Source organism: Apium graveolens, chromosome 3 (assembly GCF_009905375.1).
Source record: "Apium graveolens cultivar Ventura chromosome 3, ASM990537v1, whole genome shotgun sequence".
NCBI classification, from domain to species: Eukaryota; Viridiplantae; Streptophyta; class Magnoliopsida; order Apiales; family Apiaceae; genus Apium; species Apium graveolens.
Genome location: NC_133649.1, coordinates 266,584,998 through 266,603,001, shown reverse-complemented (window position 1 = coordinate 266,603,001; position 18,004 = coordinate 266,584,998). Strand labels below are relative to the sequence as shown.

At 37.5% G+C, this 18,004-nt stretch overlaps 2 protein-coding genes across 2 annotated transcripts; one reads left to right on the top strand and one right to left on the bottom strand.

Annotated features, from left to right (window-relative positions):
* Positions 1-5,004: 5,004 nt before the first annotated feature.
* On the top strand, positions 5,005-7,348 carry LOC141713288 (rhodanese-like domain-containing protein 14, chloroplastic). The gene is given in 7 exon segments (XM_074516635.1): positions 5,005-5,323; positions 5,461-5,507; positions 5,734-5,826; positions 5,931-6,069; positions 6,181-6,283; positions 6,935-7,010; positions 7,012-7,348. Coding segments are annotated over 7 exon segments (723 nt in total). The 5' UTR covers positions 5,005-5,103; the 3' UTR covers positions 7,057-7,348.
* An 8,973-nt stretch (positions 7,349-16,321) lies between these two features.
* On the bottom strand, positions 16,322-17,167 carry LOC141714992 (uncharacterized). Its single transcript, XM_074518482.1, has 2 exons — positions 16,604-17,167; positions 16,322-16,510 (listed from the first exon to the last, which is right to left on the bottom strand). The coding sequence occupies exons 1-2, from the start codon at positions 17,165-17,167 to the stop codon at positions 16,322-16,324; spliced, it is 753 nt and encodes a 250-aa protein (XP_074374583.1).
* Positions 17,168-18,004: the final 837 nt, after the last annotated feature.

Below are 18,004 nucleotides of genomic sequence, written 5' to 3'. Positions count from 1 at the left end.
AAAACTTGAGGCCATAAGGAAATAGCTCAAATGGAATAAGAGACCAACAGTATATTCTTATTGTGTTTAAGTGTCAGAGAAGCATCAATATTTAGGAAGACAGATTAGTAATTCAGAAAGAATATTCATGTACATTCTTCCATGATTCCGTATATGAAACTAATGGTCCAACAGAACAACTCAAGACACTAATATGCGCAGTTAAAAATGTTGAAGTAACAGCAGTCTCTCCTGGCCTACCACATACATATTGGAAGAAGCCAAATATTCTCCTTCAGCACTATGTGACAATAATTCAAGACTATCGGTTCAAGTTAAACCTGGAATAAGTAACTACAGAACTAGATGACCCTGACCATCCTGATTTCAGGCTCCACAAAAGAGAACGTCCCCGGTTTTATAAATATCTTCCTGGCCCTAAGTACTCGGTTCCTGTTTCGTCCGACGGAGAGAAGGAAGATGAGGAAGAGAACGTGGAGCATGACCTTTTTTCACCAGGGGAAGAAGATAATATAAACTAATTATTATGCTTATAAAATAAAGTGTGTGGTATGTATTAAATTAAAGTGTGTGGTGTGTATTAAATTAAAGTGTATGATCTATTTGTAAATAAAAGGTGTGGTGTGTATTAAGTGGAAAGAGATATTATTATCTTTTGAAGATAAAATATCCTTACACGTGTTTAAACCTGATTGGCTTGTAAGATTTCATCCTATCAAGTTGTCCCCTCAAGGACTACTATAAATAGGATCCCTTTGTATTGGTTTAAAACATCCAAGTCTTACACAAAGCAATAAACTTGAGTGTGTTCTTATATATCTTCTATCTTTCTGATAATCTTGTTATTTCTTATATTTCTTGTAACCTCCTTAGTAGTTGTACCTTTCTTAGTGAATTATAATCTATACAAACTGAGCATCTCTATGCTCATTATATTATCACATCATAACAATTTCAGGCCATGATACATAAAATGACGAGATAGGAAGAGGGACAAAAGAATGGTTGGGTACGAAGACGTTGGTCGTTGGTGGATAAAGCTTTATAAATTGTAAAACTTACATGTATATTTATGTTTGGGTTACGGGTATGCTTTATGGACTGGACTTGACGAACCCCGGGACGGGTTATTAAAGGTACCTCCCGGGACGGGGCCGTCACAATAGTTATGTTATACGCTCTTCATCTTTGTTGTGTGTTTCCTTTTCTTTCTCTCCAAGTTTAACTTAAGGTTTGACACTTGTCCATGGACCATCTCCATGTGAATATATTTTGTGAATTATGTTTATTCATTTCTGAAAATTGTATCTTCATTTGTCTTATTGTGAAATGGCTAAGTAAAGATATCATGAACTCTGTTTTCCTTGACTTCACGATATAGTTCATTTTAAATTTCATGATATAGTACAATTCTGGAATTCACGATATAGTGTAACTCTGGACTTTACGATATGGCATCTTTTTTGATTTCACGATATAGCACAGAGTTAGACTATACGATATAGTTCAGAATTGGACTTCACGATCTAGAACAAATTTGGACTTTACGATATAGACCAAATTTGAATTTCAAGATATGGCATTGAGCTAGACTTCACAATATGTCTTTAATGGACTTCACGACATAACTCTTCTAGACTTTACGATATTGGACTTGAAGAAATTTTTGTAACTTATTGACTTCAAAAGTCTTCTTTCTTGAATTTGCTACTTGAACAATCTTCATTGAATCTCTGCCAAATTGATTTATTATATGACTATTATATACAAACTTGTTGCATGTGAATCATTATAGTATTTTGAGCTGTCTAGAAAAGTGAACAAGACAAGCTATCACTAGTTCAAATGGTAGAATTTATTTGGTCATGTAAAATGACATTGTCACTTGAGTGGACTTATTATGATTGTATAAAAATTTCTTTAGTAACCGGATCATATAAAATCTCAACTTAATCGTCTGTTAGCATAACCTTAATACCATTATAGAAAAAGGCTCGAACGAATCTTTATACTATATTGAAACAAAGTCAAGAATGGTTATGCTCCTTAAAATTTCATAAATACATGTCCAATTTAATAACAAAAGAGACATTATTTCTATATATAACGTCAATTATAAAATATATTCCTCTAGTTGGGACTGTTTGCATGTGAATCATTATAGTATTTTGAGCTGTCTAGAAAAGTGAACAAGACAAGCTATCACTAGTTCAAATGGTAGAATTTATTTGGTCATGTAAAATGACATTGTCACTTGAGTGGACTTATTATGATTGTATAAAAATTTCTTTAGTAACCGGATCATATAAAATCTCAACTTAATCGTCCTGTTAGCATAACCTTAATACCATTATAGAAAAAGGCTCGAACGAATCTTTATACTATATTGAAACAAAGTCAAGAATGGTTATGCTCCTTAAAATTTCATAAATATATGTCCAATTTAATAACAAAAGAGACATTATTTCTATAATATAACATCAATTATAAAATATATTCCTCTAGTTGGGACTGTCAAACGGATAATTTTAATACAGATACTTATGTATTCGTATATGAGATTGTCGGGTTCAGATATAAATAATATTCATTTTATTTCGAATACAGGATAATATCCGCTTTTTTGAATACGAATATTTCGGGCGGATAACAAATTTTTTGAATTTTTTGACAGCCCTAGCATTTTGACGACTATTTTAAAACAATATATTTTCCGTATGGATGAATAAAACTGCGAATGCCATGTAAACTATATATATCTTTCAATCTAATTTTGTTATCTTTATAATATTAAACTCAAATAATATATATATATATATATTATTTGAGTTTAATATTATAAAGATAACAAAATTAGATTGAAAGACAAACATAGTTACCCAAATATTATAAGGCTAATAACAATAATTTTAAATTCAATATAATTTTATATATACACAATATTTAAATATTATATATATATGTATACTTATATTTAATTTTGAATTTCAAATATTCTGGATTCAGATATGGAGACGGATAATATCCGATTTATTTCCGATAAATTTCGGATTTTCGGACTTTTGTGACAGCCAGCCCTACATCCAATCCATCTTCAAATTATGGTTTTAAATTGAAAAAATACATACAATACAAGATTATCTATTTACGACCAATCAAATATAGGTGTTGTTATAATTGCCTCAAGCATATAAGCAACAAAATGAAGATAAATGATTAAATGAGATAAATGATTAAATGGGTAATAGTGACCATTATATATGTGCATTCAAAGGTGAGTTCGTTGAAATCCGGAAAAAAGCCCGAACAGCCCGGTTCGAAAATCCGAGGCCGGCCCGAAATCTGGAAAGTCCGGATAAAATTCCGGATCTAAAATTTTTTGGATAAAAGCCCTAATATAAAAAAGTCCGGATAAATTCCGGTTTGGTCCTGATAAAAATCCGGACTTTTTGAAAAATCCGATTAAAAACCAGAATTTTTTATATAAAATTTGCAAATATACAATATTTTTTTTATGATTTTTATAAAATTATATTATAATATTAGAAGCAATTAAGGTATATATGATTATTTATATATTATATTAAAAAAATAATTAATTATTTCGGTCTCTAAACGTTTGAGATATTATTTTCTACGGTATTTAAACTGCTCATAGTTCAATTCAAAAAATATTAAAATATTTTTTAATATATAAATAAAAAGAATGGATAAAGTCCGATGCGGCCCGAACCGGCCGTCCCGCGCGCCTAAATTGGGCATTAAATTTCTCAGGAAGCCCGACCCGATTTTTAAAAAGGTCCGGTCCGATCCGTTTTAAAAAAAACCGGGTTTTTTAAAATCCGAATAAAATCCGGTCCAATGAATTTCTTGTGCATCTCTAAGTGAAACGTTGCTCAAATTGAAAGTATTTTATATCATTTTAAAATCAAATAGAGAACAATAAATTATATCCCAATTTACTTTCCAGTTTTAACATTAATATTGGACATGCTCTGAACCTGCATCAGTTGCTTCTCATCAATTAAACAGGAAGCCAAGTCAGCTGAAGAAATAAGCCCTCCAAAAGTGAACATTGTGATTCGATCTTATGATCATTTGATCACCCATTTTCTAAAAATCCTTTTCGGGTACTTCCAGCTTACCCACGGAAGATTGGAGCATGTGTTATCACTTGCGATCACCGCATATTGATTTACAGTCTTTAGTGAAGTCTAATGAGCTCGTATTAGCCGCTTATATTGTTAAATACACTTCCAATATTTGTACCCTGTCTAGAAAAATATTTGGAAAGCCCATTTTAATTTAGAAAATGCTAGAGCTTCAGAATTTATTTCAAATTTTAATTAAATACTTAATTCTCATGTACTAATTGGTACAATATGAAACCCCAAATAGACATAAAAATGCATCCACAAATTAAATTTTAAGTCTTTATTTTAAGCTCGATAATCCAAATAGTGTTCATAATAGAATCTAAACTTTTGATTGTAGTTTCCAAAATCTCGTTTTGCACTCTAACATTTCAAACGTTAATAATTTCATTATTGTACTACAAAAAATCTTATTTTTAGAAGTTCGTTTTATTTTAAACTAATTATAACATTCTAAGACAAACAATTTATTCAGTACCGAACTAGTTGGGCTTTAATAGAATGGTAAAATTGTACAAATTGACTAAAATTTTTAAAATGCTGCACAATCGAGCCGAGCCGAGACGAGACTGAACACTCTCAGGCTTGGCTCAAATTCGATTAAAAATAATTCGGCTCAATTACAAGTAGGTCAAAAACAATTTGATTTATTTACACCTCACAGGACCACTCTCGATAAGCAAAGACCGTTCTCTTACCGAGCAAAGAGCAGAAAAAGATAAATGCTCCGCACAGAAAAAACAGGATGAGGTATTATAATACAATCCATAACCGTTTAAACACCACCACACACTCAGATTCTGAACAAAAATATCCACATAAAATATGCCCCCATTTCATTATGATTTTAAATATCTTTATTTTATAAACATTCCTAAAAGACCAATAAAGAAGTTGATTCTAACTCAATCTCAGCTCCATAACATTTTTGGTTAATAAATAAATTGGTATGATGGTTGCTCTTAGTTTAGCCAGTCCACACTCAACTTATACCTTTTCCCAAATCCATACTAAATCTCAGGCAGCACCTCTGCAGTTGTATCCAAGCCCTGCTAATGAAACTATTACCTGCAAACCAGTTAAATCTTTTAGCCGCAGATTTGTGACACACTCCATTCCTTCCGGACTTGGTATCCGCAGTGCAGCAACAAAACCTGCAAAATCACCAGGTACTCATCATCTTTCTGCTCTTACCTTAAACTACTAATTTCGATGATTGTGTTCTTTGTGCATCCAAGAAAGACTAGTAGTAACTTCATTTTACTACAAGTTTTGATTATTTTGCTTTCCCTTGCGGAGAATATAGTTGAAGAAGAATGGAAGACAAAGAGAGAGTTACTTCTCGAGAAAAGGGTAAAGTTCCCTCCCTCTCTCTCTCTCTCTCTCACACACACACACACACACAACTTATCCTCCCTCCTTCATAATCTAGACAAATCAGTTTAATAAATTGCAAGTAGATATTTATGGAATATATTAAACCATACAAAGTAAAATTATAGCTTCATTTGGACTTTCTTCCAGAGTAGCAAGTACAAATGTCAAAGTCTCTAATTATAATCATATCAATATAGTGCAGGTTCGGAGCGTTGATGTGAAGGAAGCTTTAAGACTACAGAATGAAAACAACTTCGTAATACTTGATGTAAGACCAGAAGCAGAATTTAAAGAGGTTAGCCATTTTAGCAATACTTTTTAAATAATTATGGCATGTATGTGAACTATGATTGCATGCCGGTTACATAAGTAATTTCTGGGGATCTTTGTGTTGTGTAGGCTCATCCACCAGGTGCTGTAAATGTACAAATATTTAGGCTAATAAAGGAGTGGACAGCATGGGACATCGCTAGGAGGGCAGCATTTGCCTTTTTTGGCATATTTGCTGGGACCGAAGAAAATCCTGAATTTATTCAAAGTACAAAACATTTCAGATATATATTTCATTTTAAGAATTCATTTGAATAGAGGAGAGGATCTAAACAAGTGACAGCCTCATGAGCCTAAACGCTTAGTGTTTCATGAACAGGTGTTACGTCAAAACTAGACAAGAGCTCCAAAATTATAGTAGCTTGCTCAACAGGGGGAACCATGAAACCGTCGATGAATCTTCCTGAAGGCCAACAATCAAGGTTACTTTCCAAGTCCTAATCCCTCCACACACTTTTAAGCTTCTTTTAATTTGTACAAGAGAATTTAATTAAACAGATTTCACAGAATAACCACATCAAACTTGACAAAAGTAAAGATCACACCATCACAACAACTTAAGGAACCAACCTATTCTATTCGTATAAACAGGAGGGTGCATCAATTTCATTTTATCAATGCATTCTCATTGACCCTGAACACATCCCTACCATATTTACAGCAGGCCATCCATTTTCATCAGTGTGGTCTGTCAACAAACTTACTCCACAAGGTTCCCTCCAATCACAATAGCAAGCCTGTCAACTAATATGCCATCTTTTGCTAATCTGTTGACACCCCTCCATAACCTAATGCATCTTATTGTCATTGATATCGTGTATAAAATTTTAAATCATTTAGATGCTACAGATTAAAAAAAAGGTAAAACTAAATCACAATGAAATATTAAATAATGCAACTCTAAAGTCCAAAGCATCTTGTTTCCTCAATAACTTGGATGGACTATGGAAACATATAGTAGGAAGATCACAAAAATGATAATCCATCCGAAAAACAAAACATAAACATGCATAAAAATATAAATAACACCTTCTAGTACTTACCAATGTTATAATCCTTATAACTTTCTGCAGGTCACTTATAGCCGCTTACTTGTTAGTCCTTAATGGTTATACTAATGTTTACCACCTAGAAGGAGGGCTTTACACCTTGGTTTAAACAAGACCTGCCAGCAGTTACTGAAAATGAAGAGTAAACCAGAAAATGTTGATTCAAACAAAAAAAAATTATTGCTACCAGCAGGGAGAGTGATATTCCAATTCATAAGCAAGTAGTCTTGATAATAAATGCTATTATCTCATACTCATGCAGCAAAATCATTCCCCTGGAATCACTGTTTTCTGATAGAATCTTGTATAAAGTTGAGCTTTGGTTGTCCTTGAATATCCGAACGAAAGTGTGAGCATTTAGAAAGGTGTATCATATTTTGCAAATTCTAATTATCAGTAGTCACAATCTTTCAACCCAGTCAATATTTGGAATCAAAACAGACTTCATAAGTATTTCAATGCGAACTGGGAACTATTACAGGTTCTGGTTGTATTTAACACCGTTTAACATCCTTAGTACCATTTTTCACTGTGTGCGATTCAATCCAATGATCAACTTTTGTTTTCACGACATCTAAAAGAAATTAATATTAAATTGATTATAATTATAGTAATGTAGTGTTGTCCTGTCCCGTGACATAATTTAGGCATTTATACCTCAAAAATAGTGTATGCACCACATCTACGAGCAAGTCTAATTATTTACGATTGACGGTCAAAACTTGCCTCGGAAAAAATATATATTACATTTAAAAGAACTCAGCCACAGGAAAAGTTTCTGCAACATCAAACGAGAAGCTTAGAAAATCTATTGTAGATCACTAGGATCCAAAGAGAATCTATACAATTCAATAATGTTGTAACAATGATGTAAATAAGCATCAAACAATATGCGGTTGTAGCGCTTAACAGTAGTTTTGACTTCCCTTAATAAAAAACATAAACCTTGAATAAATTAATAATTTTCTGCTTCTAGAAGACGGTATATTTGTAATTTCCTGCTGCTTAAGTTAAAGTATCGACGGTCCTCTTCATGAACAAGGACAAGGTTTAAATAATACTTTACACTAAATTTGTTGTTAAAATTACGGTGGGATGGTGTCAATTCATGGGGACTAGAAACCAGTCTGATGGGAATTGATTCACCTGAAAAAGAAACAAAATCGGTAAACTACGTCTTTTCATCAATATATTCAAGAATTGGCAATGAAGAATGGCAACCTGACAGGAAAATATGATTCTTAGGAATTGGCAGGCTGGTAGCTATATAAATATGGAGCTTTAAAATTACACAACTGTTTCATAAATTTCCTATTTCCTGTTGCATTTGATCCACAGTAGACGAATGAAACAGAAACAGAAACAGAAAGTAGGTAGGTATCTCTAATCCATCAGCTCAAATTTTGCAAGTGTCTCTGTCTCAACATGAGTGTTAGCTCCCGAACCTGTTGCTTCTCGGCGTCTGATCTTAAGATCCATATTTTTAATCTTAATTCTGACCAAAAGAAAGTATATCTTGCCAATAATGACGTCTTTTAGATGCTACCTGATATTTATATTCCCTTTTAGCAAAATAATCATCACCGGAATATACAAGTGAGTGGAACCATGCAAGGGATATACGCTTAACCATACTTAGATTACTAAAAGTAGACACATAGACAGAACACCATAGTACCATACATGCCTTCCATCCATATTGCTGTATAATAAAAACCTAAGTACTTTAGTATTTAATAGCTAGGATTGGTGAGTTTCGAGTTTTAATGACTGCTTTTGCGTTCAGGACTATTGGTCCTTACAAAATGCCTACGTATCTCTGTCTTGTAAAGAATCAAGCCAAAAACGTAGTTCTAGGTTGAGGGGTAGAGCCCTTTATATAGAGGTGAGTCTAGGGTTAGACTTCTGTTGGGAGACTTGTCGACTTGGCGACTTGGCGGACAAGTCTCCAATTTAGATGGTGATTATGAGTCCTATTGAGGAAGGAGTTCCAGAACCTTTTGTGTAGGACTTTGAGTCCGTTTAGAACACATATCTCTGCTCTTCCAACCGTATTGGGCCTAAGTCCGTGTACAACTTGTGTTCGTGGACCCGGACGATCTCAGCTAGTGGGCCTCGTTTACATTGGCCGTCTCGAGTCTGATATGAGTTCGGACCAGACAGACCTGTACTGGACTTTTAGACAAGAAGCCCAAGTGTAATTAATGCGATATTTAATGTGTCTTTAGGATGTATTTTCCATCCATATCATTTGCCCCCAACTTCCGTGAACACTGCTCGAGTTTTCGTGGAAGTTATAATGGTCTATTCGCTACTCGGGGTACTTTTGGCCCTTCTCGGGTATCGGCCCTTCATGGGTATCGACCCTTCATGGGTATCAGCCCTTCATGGGTATCGGCCCTTCATGGGTATCGGCCCTTCATGGGTATTGCCGCGTTATCGTAAAGTGTGGAGTGACATACACGTTTACAACGGCTTAGGCTTATTAGTGTGAGCATACACACTTAAGGCCCTCGTAAGGGCTATTTGAATGGTGTTCAACACTAAACGGTCCTAATCGGGACTATAAAGCGAGCGTTTATCACCCCTTAACCTTCGTCAAGGTTAATTATAGGATGAAAGCTGCTAATTGGCTCTAATCGGGGCTAATCGACCCTAATCGGGGCTAGTTTTCATGTACAAGTTGCTAATTAGGCTTAAAAGAGCCTAATTTTAAGCTATAATGCACTAATTGGCCTTAATCGAGGCTAATCTGCCCTAATCGGTGCTAATTAAGACAATATGTATAAGACAATAATTATCCTTAATTCACACTAATTGTAAGAGTGAATGGGTTAAACGGCCCTAATCTGGGCTAATTTCATCATACAAATCACTAATTATCCCTAATTTGGGTTAATTACGCTTAATATACACTAATCGGCTCTAATATCGGCTTAATTTCACTAATCGACCCTAATCTGGGCTTAATCTTAAAATCCTGATTTTTTTTTAAAAAAAATATTTTTCTGATTTTTTTTTCATTTTTTTGAATTTTTTCCAAAATTTTCGAAGGGGGGCATCGGGGTTGAGCAGAACCTCCTGGGGTAGGAGGCTCTGCTCGGCCTCATGTCCCCAATTGTGGGCTACTCGGCCACTTTGGAGGAGACTCTCCTGGTCGGCCACCTCCTGGTCGGCCACTTCTTGGTTGGCCTGGAGGTGGTTGCCCAGGGGTTCCTTCCCCTCACTTTTTTTGAACTTCTTACTGAGATTTCTAGGTTTCTACGCACCTTACCATGCTCTTGTTGTCCTTGATTTTCCACGGAATTAATTTCAAGGTTGCCTATGAGTTCCTCAGGGCTCTGCTATGGCTGTTCCAGCGAACGTTCTGTACTCATCCTGGTGGACGTTCTGTACTCTTTCTTGCTGAACGCTCTGTGTTCCACTGAACTTTCCCTTATAGGAAGTCTTGTACTCCATTAAATTTGTCTAAACTTTCCTTGTAGGACGTAACGCACTCCAACCAACTCGTTCTCGTAGACGTTTTAGTCTTCACGAAACATGGTTTTGTTGGGAGTTATCCTTTTCAAGAAATCTCCAAAGGACATCTCAAGGAGGCCTCTGAAGCAACTTTTGAAGGCCTCAAGTGTAACACCCCCAAATCCAGGGTCAGGATTGGGTGTCACTACACAACTTTAATTAATAAAAACCTGTATATTAAAATAAATATACAGATAACCCCTCATTATTCAGGATCGCTTACATGTTATAGTATGAAACAAGAATCTAACCTTCTAAAATTTACATTGTCTAAATACAATTTCATTACCTCATTACTAATTTCCTTGTATTGATCACTCCGACATCTCCAAATTTCTTCAGCTGGAATCTCACCACTTTTGCTGTCTATTAAAAGCTATTCACTTTGCCCTCATTTGATACTGAAAGAAATAAGAGTTCACAAAGCAAGAGTGGGCCAAAAATGCCCAGCAAGTATCATAAATGGTTTCCAGGTATCGGATTAGAAAAACTCCTGGAAACGATTGTTGAATGATTTTAAAAATGTCTTTACATATTTAAATAGTTGAGCGAACAAAACATCGTCCTTCATTGGCCTTTAATCATAAATCACATTTTTCTGTAAAAGAACAGTGATCGTTTCAATATTTCGTCCTTTTGAATCAAATCTTGGTTTGATTTGTAATTATGAACTATTCGCGAAGGAATGTCGTTAATGGCGATCAACAATAAATTAGACTGGACACTAGAAACCAACATATGCACTATAACCTGCTGATCAGTCAGGAGATAGTGCGGATCTATACCCAACTGCATAGACCCAACCAACATATGGGGTACCCAGGCAACTATGGCCTAAGGTTCCTGTCCATCCCCGGCCCATAGGATCCAGCTCATCACTGGTCCTCATAATAATCGTCCAGCCCGTAGAGTATTTTGATATCAAATCATTTTGATTTCAAAACATCCCAAATCGGGGTTCGTAAATAACCCGAACGAATGGGTAATTGCTCAAGAGATCAATCGATAATCAAGGAACAAGATCAAAAAGGCACTTGCATAAATAAGAGTAATTGCAGCGAAATATAAAACAGTTAACTATTCTGAACTTAGAATAAGAGCGAATAAATATTTGCAGTATTTTAGGAGAAAGGTTAGGAATACTTTCCTCAATTGATAATCTACTGATCTTTAACTAGCTGCCATATCACTCAGTCCTGTTGCATCTGTATTTCCCTTGACAGGCTATTTGACCTTTCTTATCGTTTACTCTCTTAGGTTTATCTTTATTCTGAATCTACTCGTTTCATTATTACACACAATCAGGCTTTACTTCTACAATCCCTGTCTGGCTTCGAATGCCTCGCACTATGTGTATCTATTATAAAAGACACTATTCAATGAACTGACAACATATAATTGTCTAGTCTATACATTTATTCCTATCGTCTACCCGCCCGATAATAATAGACAAGGATCACATCATAATCAGATAATGTTTAAAAGACATGCTGACTCATTATCCACATAACACGTACATATAGGGCATGTAATCATATAACACATAATTACGTAATTCATGTAGCACATAAGTTGAATCGACAAAAGATAGGTCTTAATACGTTTAGAATTGAAATCGGGTCAAAAAGAATATTTTATCGATCAAGAACCGACTCAAAATGACTCGTAAAATAAACGATCTTTTGATAGAGAAGAACTTTAGTCTCGAAAGTATTTTTAATGAAAGCAGAATATTTTTCTGATTCTAGACGCGTTTGTTTCGTATTAAACGGACGAACGGTTGATTTATTATGATTTTTTTGAACATTTTTCGAAATTAAAACGGGTCTCTGAATCATTTTATAATTAAATAATCGGGTTCGAACACCCGAATCTGACTTTAAAATAACTTTATAATAATTATCAAGCCTTGAAGATAATTTAAAATAATATTTTAAAGCTCGAAACTATTTTTCGGAATTTCTAAATCAAAAATAAATAATTAAATCCAATTATTAAATCAATTAAGATTAATTAATAATTAATTAAATCAATTAATCAATTAATACGTAAATTAATTAATTAATTAAATAATTAATTATCACTTAAAATTAATTAATTGAATAATTATGATTTAATTTCGAATTAAAAATAGCTTTTAGAATTAAAACTATTGATTTTTGGGAATTTAAAATGTATAAAAACATTTTCTGAAAATAATTATAAAATCATATAACACTCCAAAAATTACCAGAAAAATACCTTAATTATCTATATTTTATTCTCGACATATTAAATTAACATACTCACATTTTATTATATACAAACATCCAAATATTATTATCAAGAATCAGATAATTCACCAAAAATTCATATAATATTCACATAATAATCATATATTGATACAAATAATTACACGATATTTCCCGGATGTTACATCAAGGCTCTCCTACAAGAGCTTTTAGTGAGTAAAAAGACCTTAATTTGTTGGCTGGTAGGCCAATGCCACTACGGAGGTAAGTTGTGGCTGTTATGGCTATGATACAGAGTCTCCTGGTAGGCCAAAAGGCCTCAACATGTTGGCTGGTAGGCCGGGGCTTCCCCGCACGTAAGTTGTGGCCGTCATGGCTCTGATACGGAGGCTCCTGGTAGGCCAAAAGGCCTCAATATGTTGGCTGGTCGGCCAGGGCTTCCCCGCACATAAGTTGTGGTCGTCACGGCTCTAATACAGAGGCTCCTGGTAGGCCAAAAGGCCTCAACATATTTCCAGGTCGGCCAGAGCTTCCCCGCATGGAAGTTATGGCCATCATGGCTCTGATACGAACGCTCCTAGTAGGCAAAAAGGCCTCCATTTATTGCATGGTCAGCCGGAAGCTTCCCCCATAGAAGTTGTGGCCGTCATGGCTCATGATACAGGAGGCTCCTGGTAGGCCTAAAGGCCTCCATTTATTGCCTGGTCGGCCGGACTTCCCCGCATGGAAGTTGTGGCCGTCATAGCTCTGATATGGAGGCTCCTTGTAGGCCAAAAGGCCTTCATTTGTTGCCTGGTTGGCCGGAGCTTCCCCACATGGAAGTTGTGGTCGTCATGGCTCTGAATACAGAGGCTCTTGGTAGGCCAAAGGGCCTCCATTTATTGCCTAGTCGGCTAGAGCTTCCCCGTAAGGAAGTTGTGGCCGTCATGGCTCTAGTATGGCCGACCGGGAGTGGTCTTAATCTTTATCAGTTTTTCTAATCATAGTAATCAACATAATCGTTCCTTAATAAAGGCTAATGACTTGTATTTAGTTTCAGCCAGGCTTTTTTCGGAAGACTGATACGATAAGCGGTGTCCTGCATCATTTTTCTCATTTATTATGTCATCTTTTATTGCCTTTTGATCGTTCTTACTCACCATTTTCAGTGTTCTTTCAACGAGGTACCTGCTAGCGCGAGCCATACAGACTTACGACCTGATGTAGCAGGTTACCTTTTCCTAAAAAAGAAGATGAAAAGTGCTTATTTTCATTCACACCTTCATTTCTCAACTTCTCAAATTCTCTCAAGCTCTTAACTTTCTTCAAGCTCTCCAAGAATGTCAGGTGGACAAGGCCCTGTCAAGTCCTCTTTCTCTGAGAAGGAAGCTATGCATAAGAGGGCTACTCTTCGCTCACTCCAAGGTATAGCTCTTGTCTCCCCCTTCTCAGTTAATCATCGTTCGAACTAGTTTGAAGAGTATGTTGGATAAGAGGGCGGACGAGTACCCTAGTACCGTCCATTTCGATGCATTCCATGACCGAAGTATGCTTTGTGAGAAGGACGTCAAGATGATTAAGTCGACTTACTCCTGGCCCGACTGCTTGAGGGTTCGTAGAGCTAAGCCAATTGAGAGGGCTTGTAACCTTTTCCACCAAAGGCTGTTTGTGTTCAAGCGGCCCTTAATTCCGAGCTAAGATTTCCCCCTATACCCCTTCATTCCGAGGCTTCTAGCCGAACTCAAGATCCATCCATGCCAGCTCTACCCTAACGGGTGGTCTTTCATTATTCTATTCATAGTGAGATGCCATGACTTAGGCATCCCCTTAAGTCTGACAATGTTCCGTAGTATCTTCATGATGAAGGCTTCTCCTATGACTCGGCCTGGTTGGGTAGTGATTCAACACCGAGCCCACGTTCCTTAAATGGTGAACACCAGTTCCCTCAATGATTCAAACCACAATTGGAACAAAAAGTTTGTAGTCGTTGAGGGGAAGGATGGAGACTGGGGGGCATACTTCAGACGTGACTTTAGTAGCCTAGTTGATAGTTCCCACTTCATTCTCAACCTTTCTGATGCCGAACTTCATGCCTCAGACCTTCTTATTGACGACGTCCGGAGGACCCCTTATTGGGAGTTCGTGACAGATTCAAGCTTGTCGAGGCTAGCCTTAGCTGCCTCTCTATAGAGGCTATTTATCCTTGTTTTCCCTTAGTTTATGCAAGTTTATTCTTTCATCTGTTTCTTTTCTTCTTATTTCAGCCGCTAAGGCTCTTGACGCCAAAGCCAAGCCGAGCGATGCTGTTACAAGCAGGATGGCTAGAGATGCCATCAAGAAGGCCAACCATATTCCAAAGGTCCCTGCCTTCCTCGAGGCGTCAGGATCTGGCCTTAAGAGGACCAAGGATTTTGACGGGAGTGCCAGGACCCCTTTCGAGCCTGGAATGGGGTATTTCTTCCAATGACTCTGTTTTCGGCAACCCGGCTCTTGCTCTCGAGTGGTCGAAAAACTGGATTATTCCTCCCGACCTCTTATCCGTCTCTTCCGGTAAGAAACTCCTCGAGGATGAGATGTTGGGATCTCAAGCTCGCTATCAGGTATGTTTCTCCTTGTTTAAATTTTCACTTAAGTTCTCTTTTTCTTAGAACTTGGAAAATATTATAGGGATCACTCCTTGGGGGCTCGGCCCTTTATATTCAAACTCATATTTTCCTTGTTAGGACAATGCTTATTTCGCGGCGTCTTCTACTCAAGCTATCAAAATGAGAAGTGACTATAATGCTATGAAAGGATTCCATGAAGCAGATGACTATTTCCTCGGGGGAGTGGGAGTCTAGGGCTCATGAGGTGGAGGGCAAGCTCGCTATCATGGAGAAGAAATATGCTAGCTCGGTTGAGAAGAGGAAGAAGGAATGGAAAGACCTCACGGATGCTTATCAGATATCCACTAGGTTCACCACAATGATGGATGAGCACGTTTACGAGATGCGCCCTGTTAACCTGGAAATGGACGCTCAAGGCATATGGCCGGATGTGGTTGATCCAAGCCTTCTATCTTGCCCCTGGCAGCTACCTGTTATGGACCTATCTGGGTAACCTTCCGCATCTGTGCCCTCGACTCCTCGCATGAGGCCCCAGTCGAGCTCTAGTCACTCGGGTTCCGGTTCCGGATCTAAAGGCAAAGCCCTCTCGGGTAGCCCCAAGTCCAGGGCAGCCCTTTGAGGGAAGATGAGGGAGCCTATTCTAGGGAGCAGTGGTTCTTCTTCTGAGGAAGGGTCGGACGGAGAGGGGGAGGATTCCTCTGATGAGTGAATGATGTGGCCTTGCATGGCTTTGAGTTCCGTATGTGGCTTTGATTTTTAGATCTTGTTTATTTGAACGTTATTGGTTTGTAACCTATCGCTCCTTCGGGACTTTAACTTATGATCCTTCGGGATATTTATTTATGCACTTTGTTTGATTTCATTTCATGCTTGTCTTTTATTTTCGGTATTTGGTCCTTCGGGACTTGCATTCTTTAGATGCTAGTACTTAAATAAATTGGTAGACAAGATGATAGAAATAAACTTGCATAAATAGACAATATCTCTAAGAAACGGGTTCAACCCTTACATAAGATGGTTTCGTCGACCTTATTTAAAAATTTAATACTAAGTAATAGGAACATGTAGTGAATGTCCTAAACATAATAAGCCTTCAGGTTTGAAGCATGCCAAGTACGAGGTACTTCATCACCATTCAGGGTCTCTAAGTTGTAGGATCCTCGTCCCAGTGTCTTTTGGACCTTATAAGGCTCTTCCCTGTTAGAGGCTAGCTTTCCTCTCTCCCCTACGCCTGATGCCTCAATCTTCCTCAGAACCAAATCTCCCTGTTGAAAGAACCTTTCTTTAACCCGTCTATTGTAGTAGAGGGAGGCTCTTCATTGATGCTCTGTATTGCGGGCGTTGGCCTCATCCCTGACCTCGTCAATGAGATCGAGGGCGAGCCTCAGGCCTTCTTCGTTGGTCTCTGGCTCGTAAACTTCGATCCTATGGGATCCATGAGTGATCTCAAGGGGCACCACTACCTCGGCTCTGTAAGCCAACATGAATGGGGTAGCTTCAATTGTCACTTTGCAGGTGGTACGATATGCCCATAGTATAGGCAACAACTCATACACCCAAGTATTTCTCGAGCATTCCGCCCACTTCTTAAGTCCATCAAGGATGATTCTGTTAGCAACTTCCGCTTTCCAGTTTGCATGAGGATGTGCAACCGAGGTGAAGCGAAGTTCTATGCTGTTATCATTACAGTACTCTCTGAACTCTGCATTATCAAATTGTTTCCTATTATTCGTGACAAGGATGCGTGGGATTTCATACCGGCATATCACATTCTCCCAGAAGAATTGGGCAATTTTCTTGGTGGTTATCTTGGCTAGTGCCTTAGCCTCAATCCACTTTGTAAAGTAGTCTATTGCTACCACAATGGACTTCCTCTGTCCCGATGCTACAGGAAATGGTCCAAGTATGTCCATTCCCCACATTGCAAAAGGGATGAGTGTGCTTATCGATGTAAGCCTCTCCGGGGGCTGTCATACTATTGGAGCGTGCTTTTGGCATCTGTCACATTTTTTACATAAGCCTTTGCATCGGTTGTCACATAGTTGGCCAGTAGAACCCCAACCGAGTTAACTTGTGAGCGAGGGCCCTGCCCCCAAGTGCTGTCCACAAATCCCTTCATGGGCTTCTTTAAGTGCCTCCTCTGTTTTAAGAGGTCTTAAGCATTTTAAGTACGGAATAACAAAAGACCTTTTGTAAAAAAGGCCTTCAATAAATGAGTATCTCAATGCTCTAACCGACAGCTTACGTGCCTCCTGGGCATCGTCGGGGAGCCACCCAGTTTCTAAGTAGGATTTGATCGGGTCTATCTAACAGCTTGCCACACCAACTGGTGCTATCAGATTTATGACATGAATATTAAGGGTCTTCATGACCTGGAAGTAAATACTTCTTGGATGGTTCTCGATTTCAGACGAGATGAACTGAGATAATGCATGCACAATATGTTCTCCTCTCTCAGAACATGTTCTGCATACCATTCATCGAACTGAGTCAGTATTCCCTTTACGACTCTTATGTACTTGGTCATAGTATCATCCTTGGCCTCAAACTCCCCATTAACTTGAGCAACTACAAGTCTCGAGTCTCCACAGACCATCAGGTTTTTGGCCCTCACGGCTCTAGCAAAGCCTAAGCCAGCTATCAATGCTTCATATTCTGCTTCATTGTTCATAGTTGGAAAATCCAACTTCAAAGCATACTCAATCATAAACCATCAGGGCTTTGGAATACTAGGCCTGCGCCACTAGATTTTGTTTTGG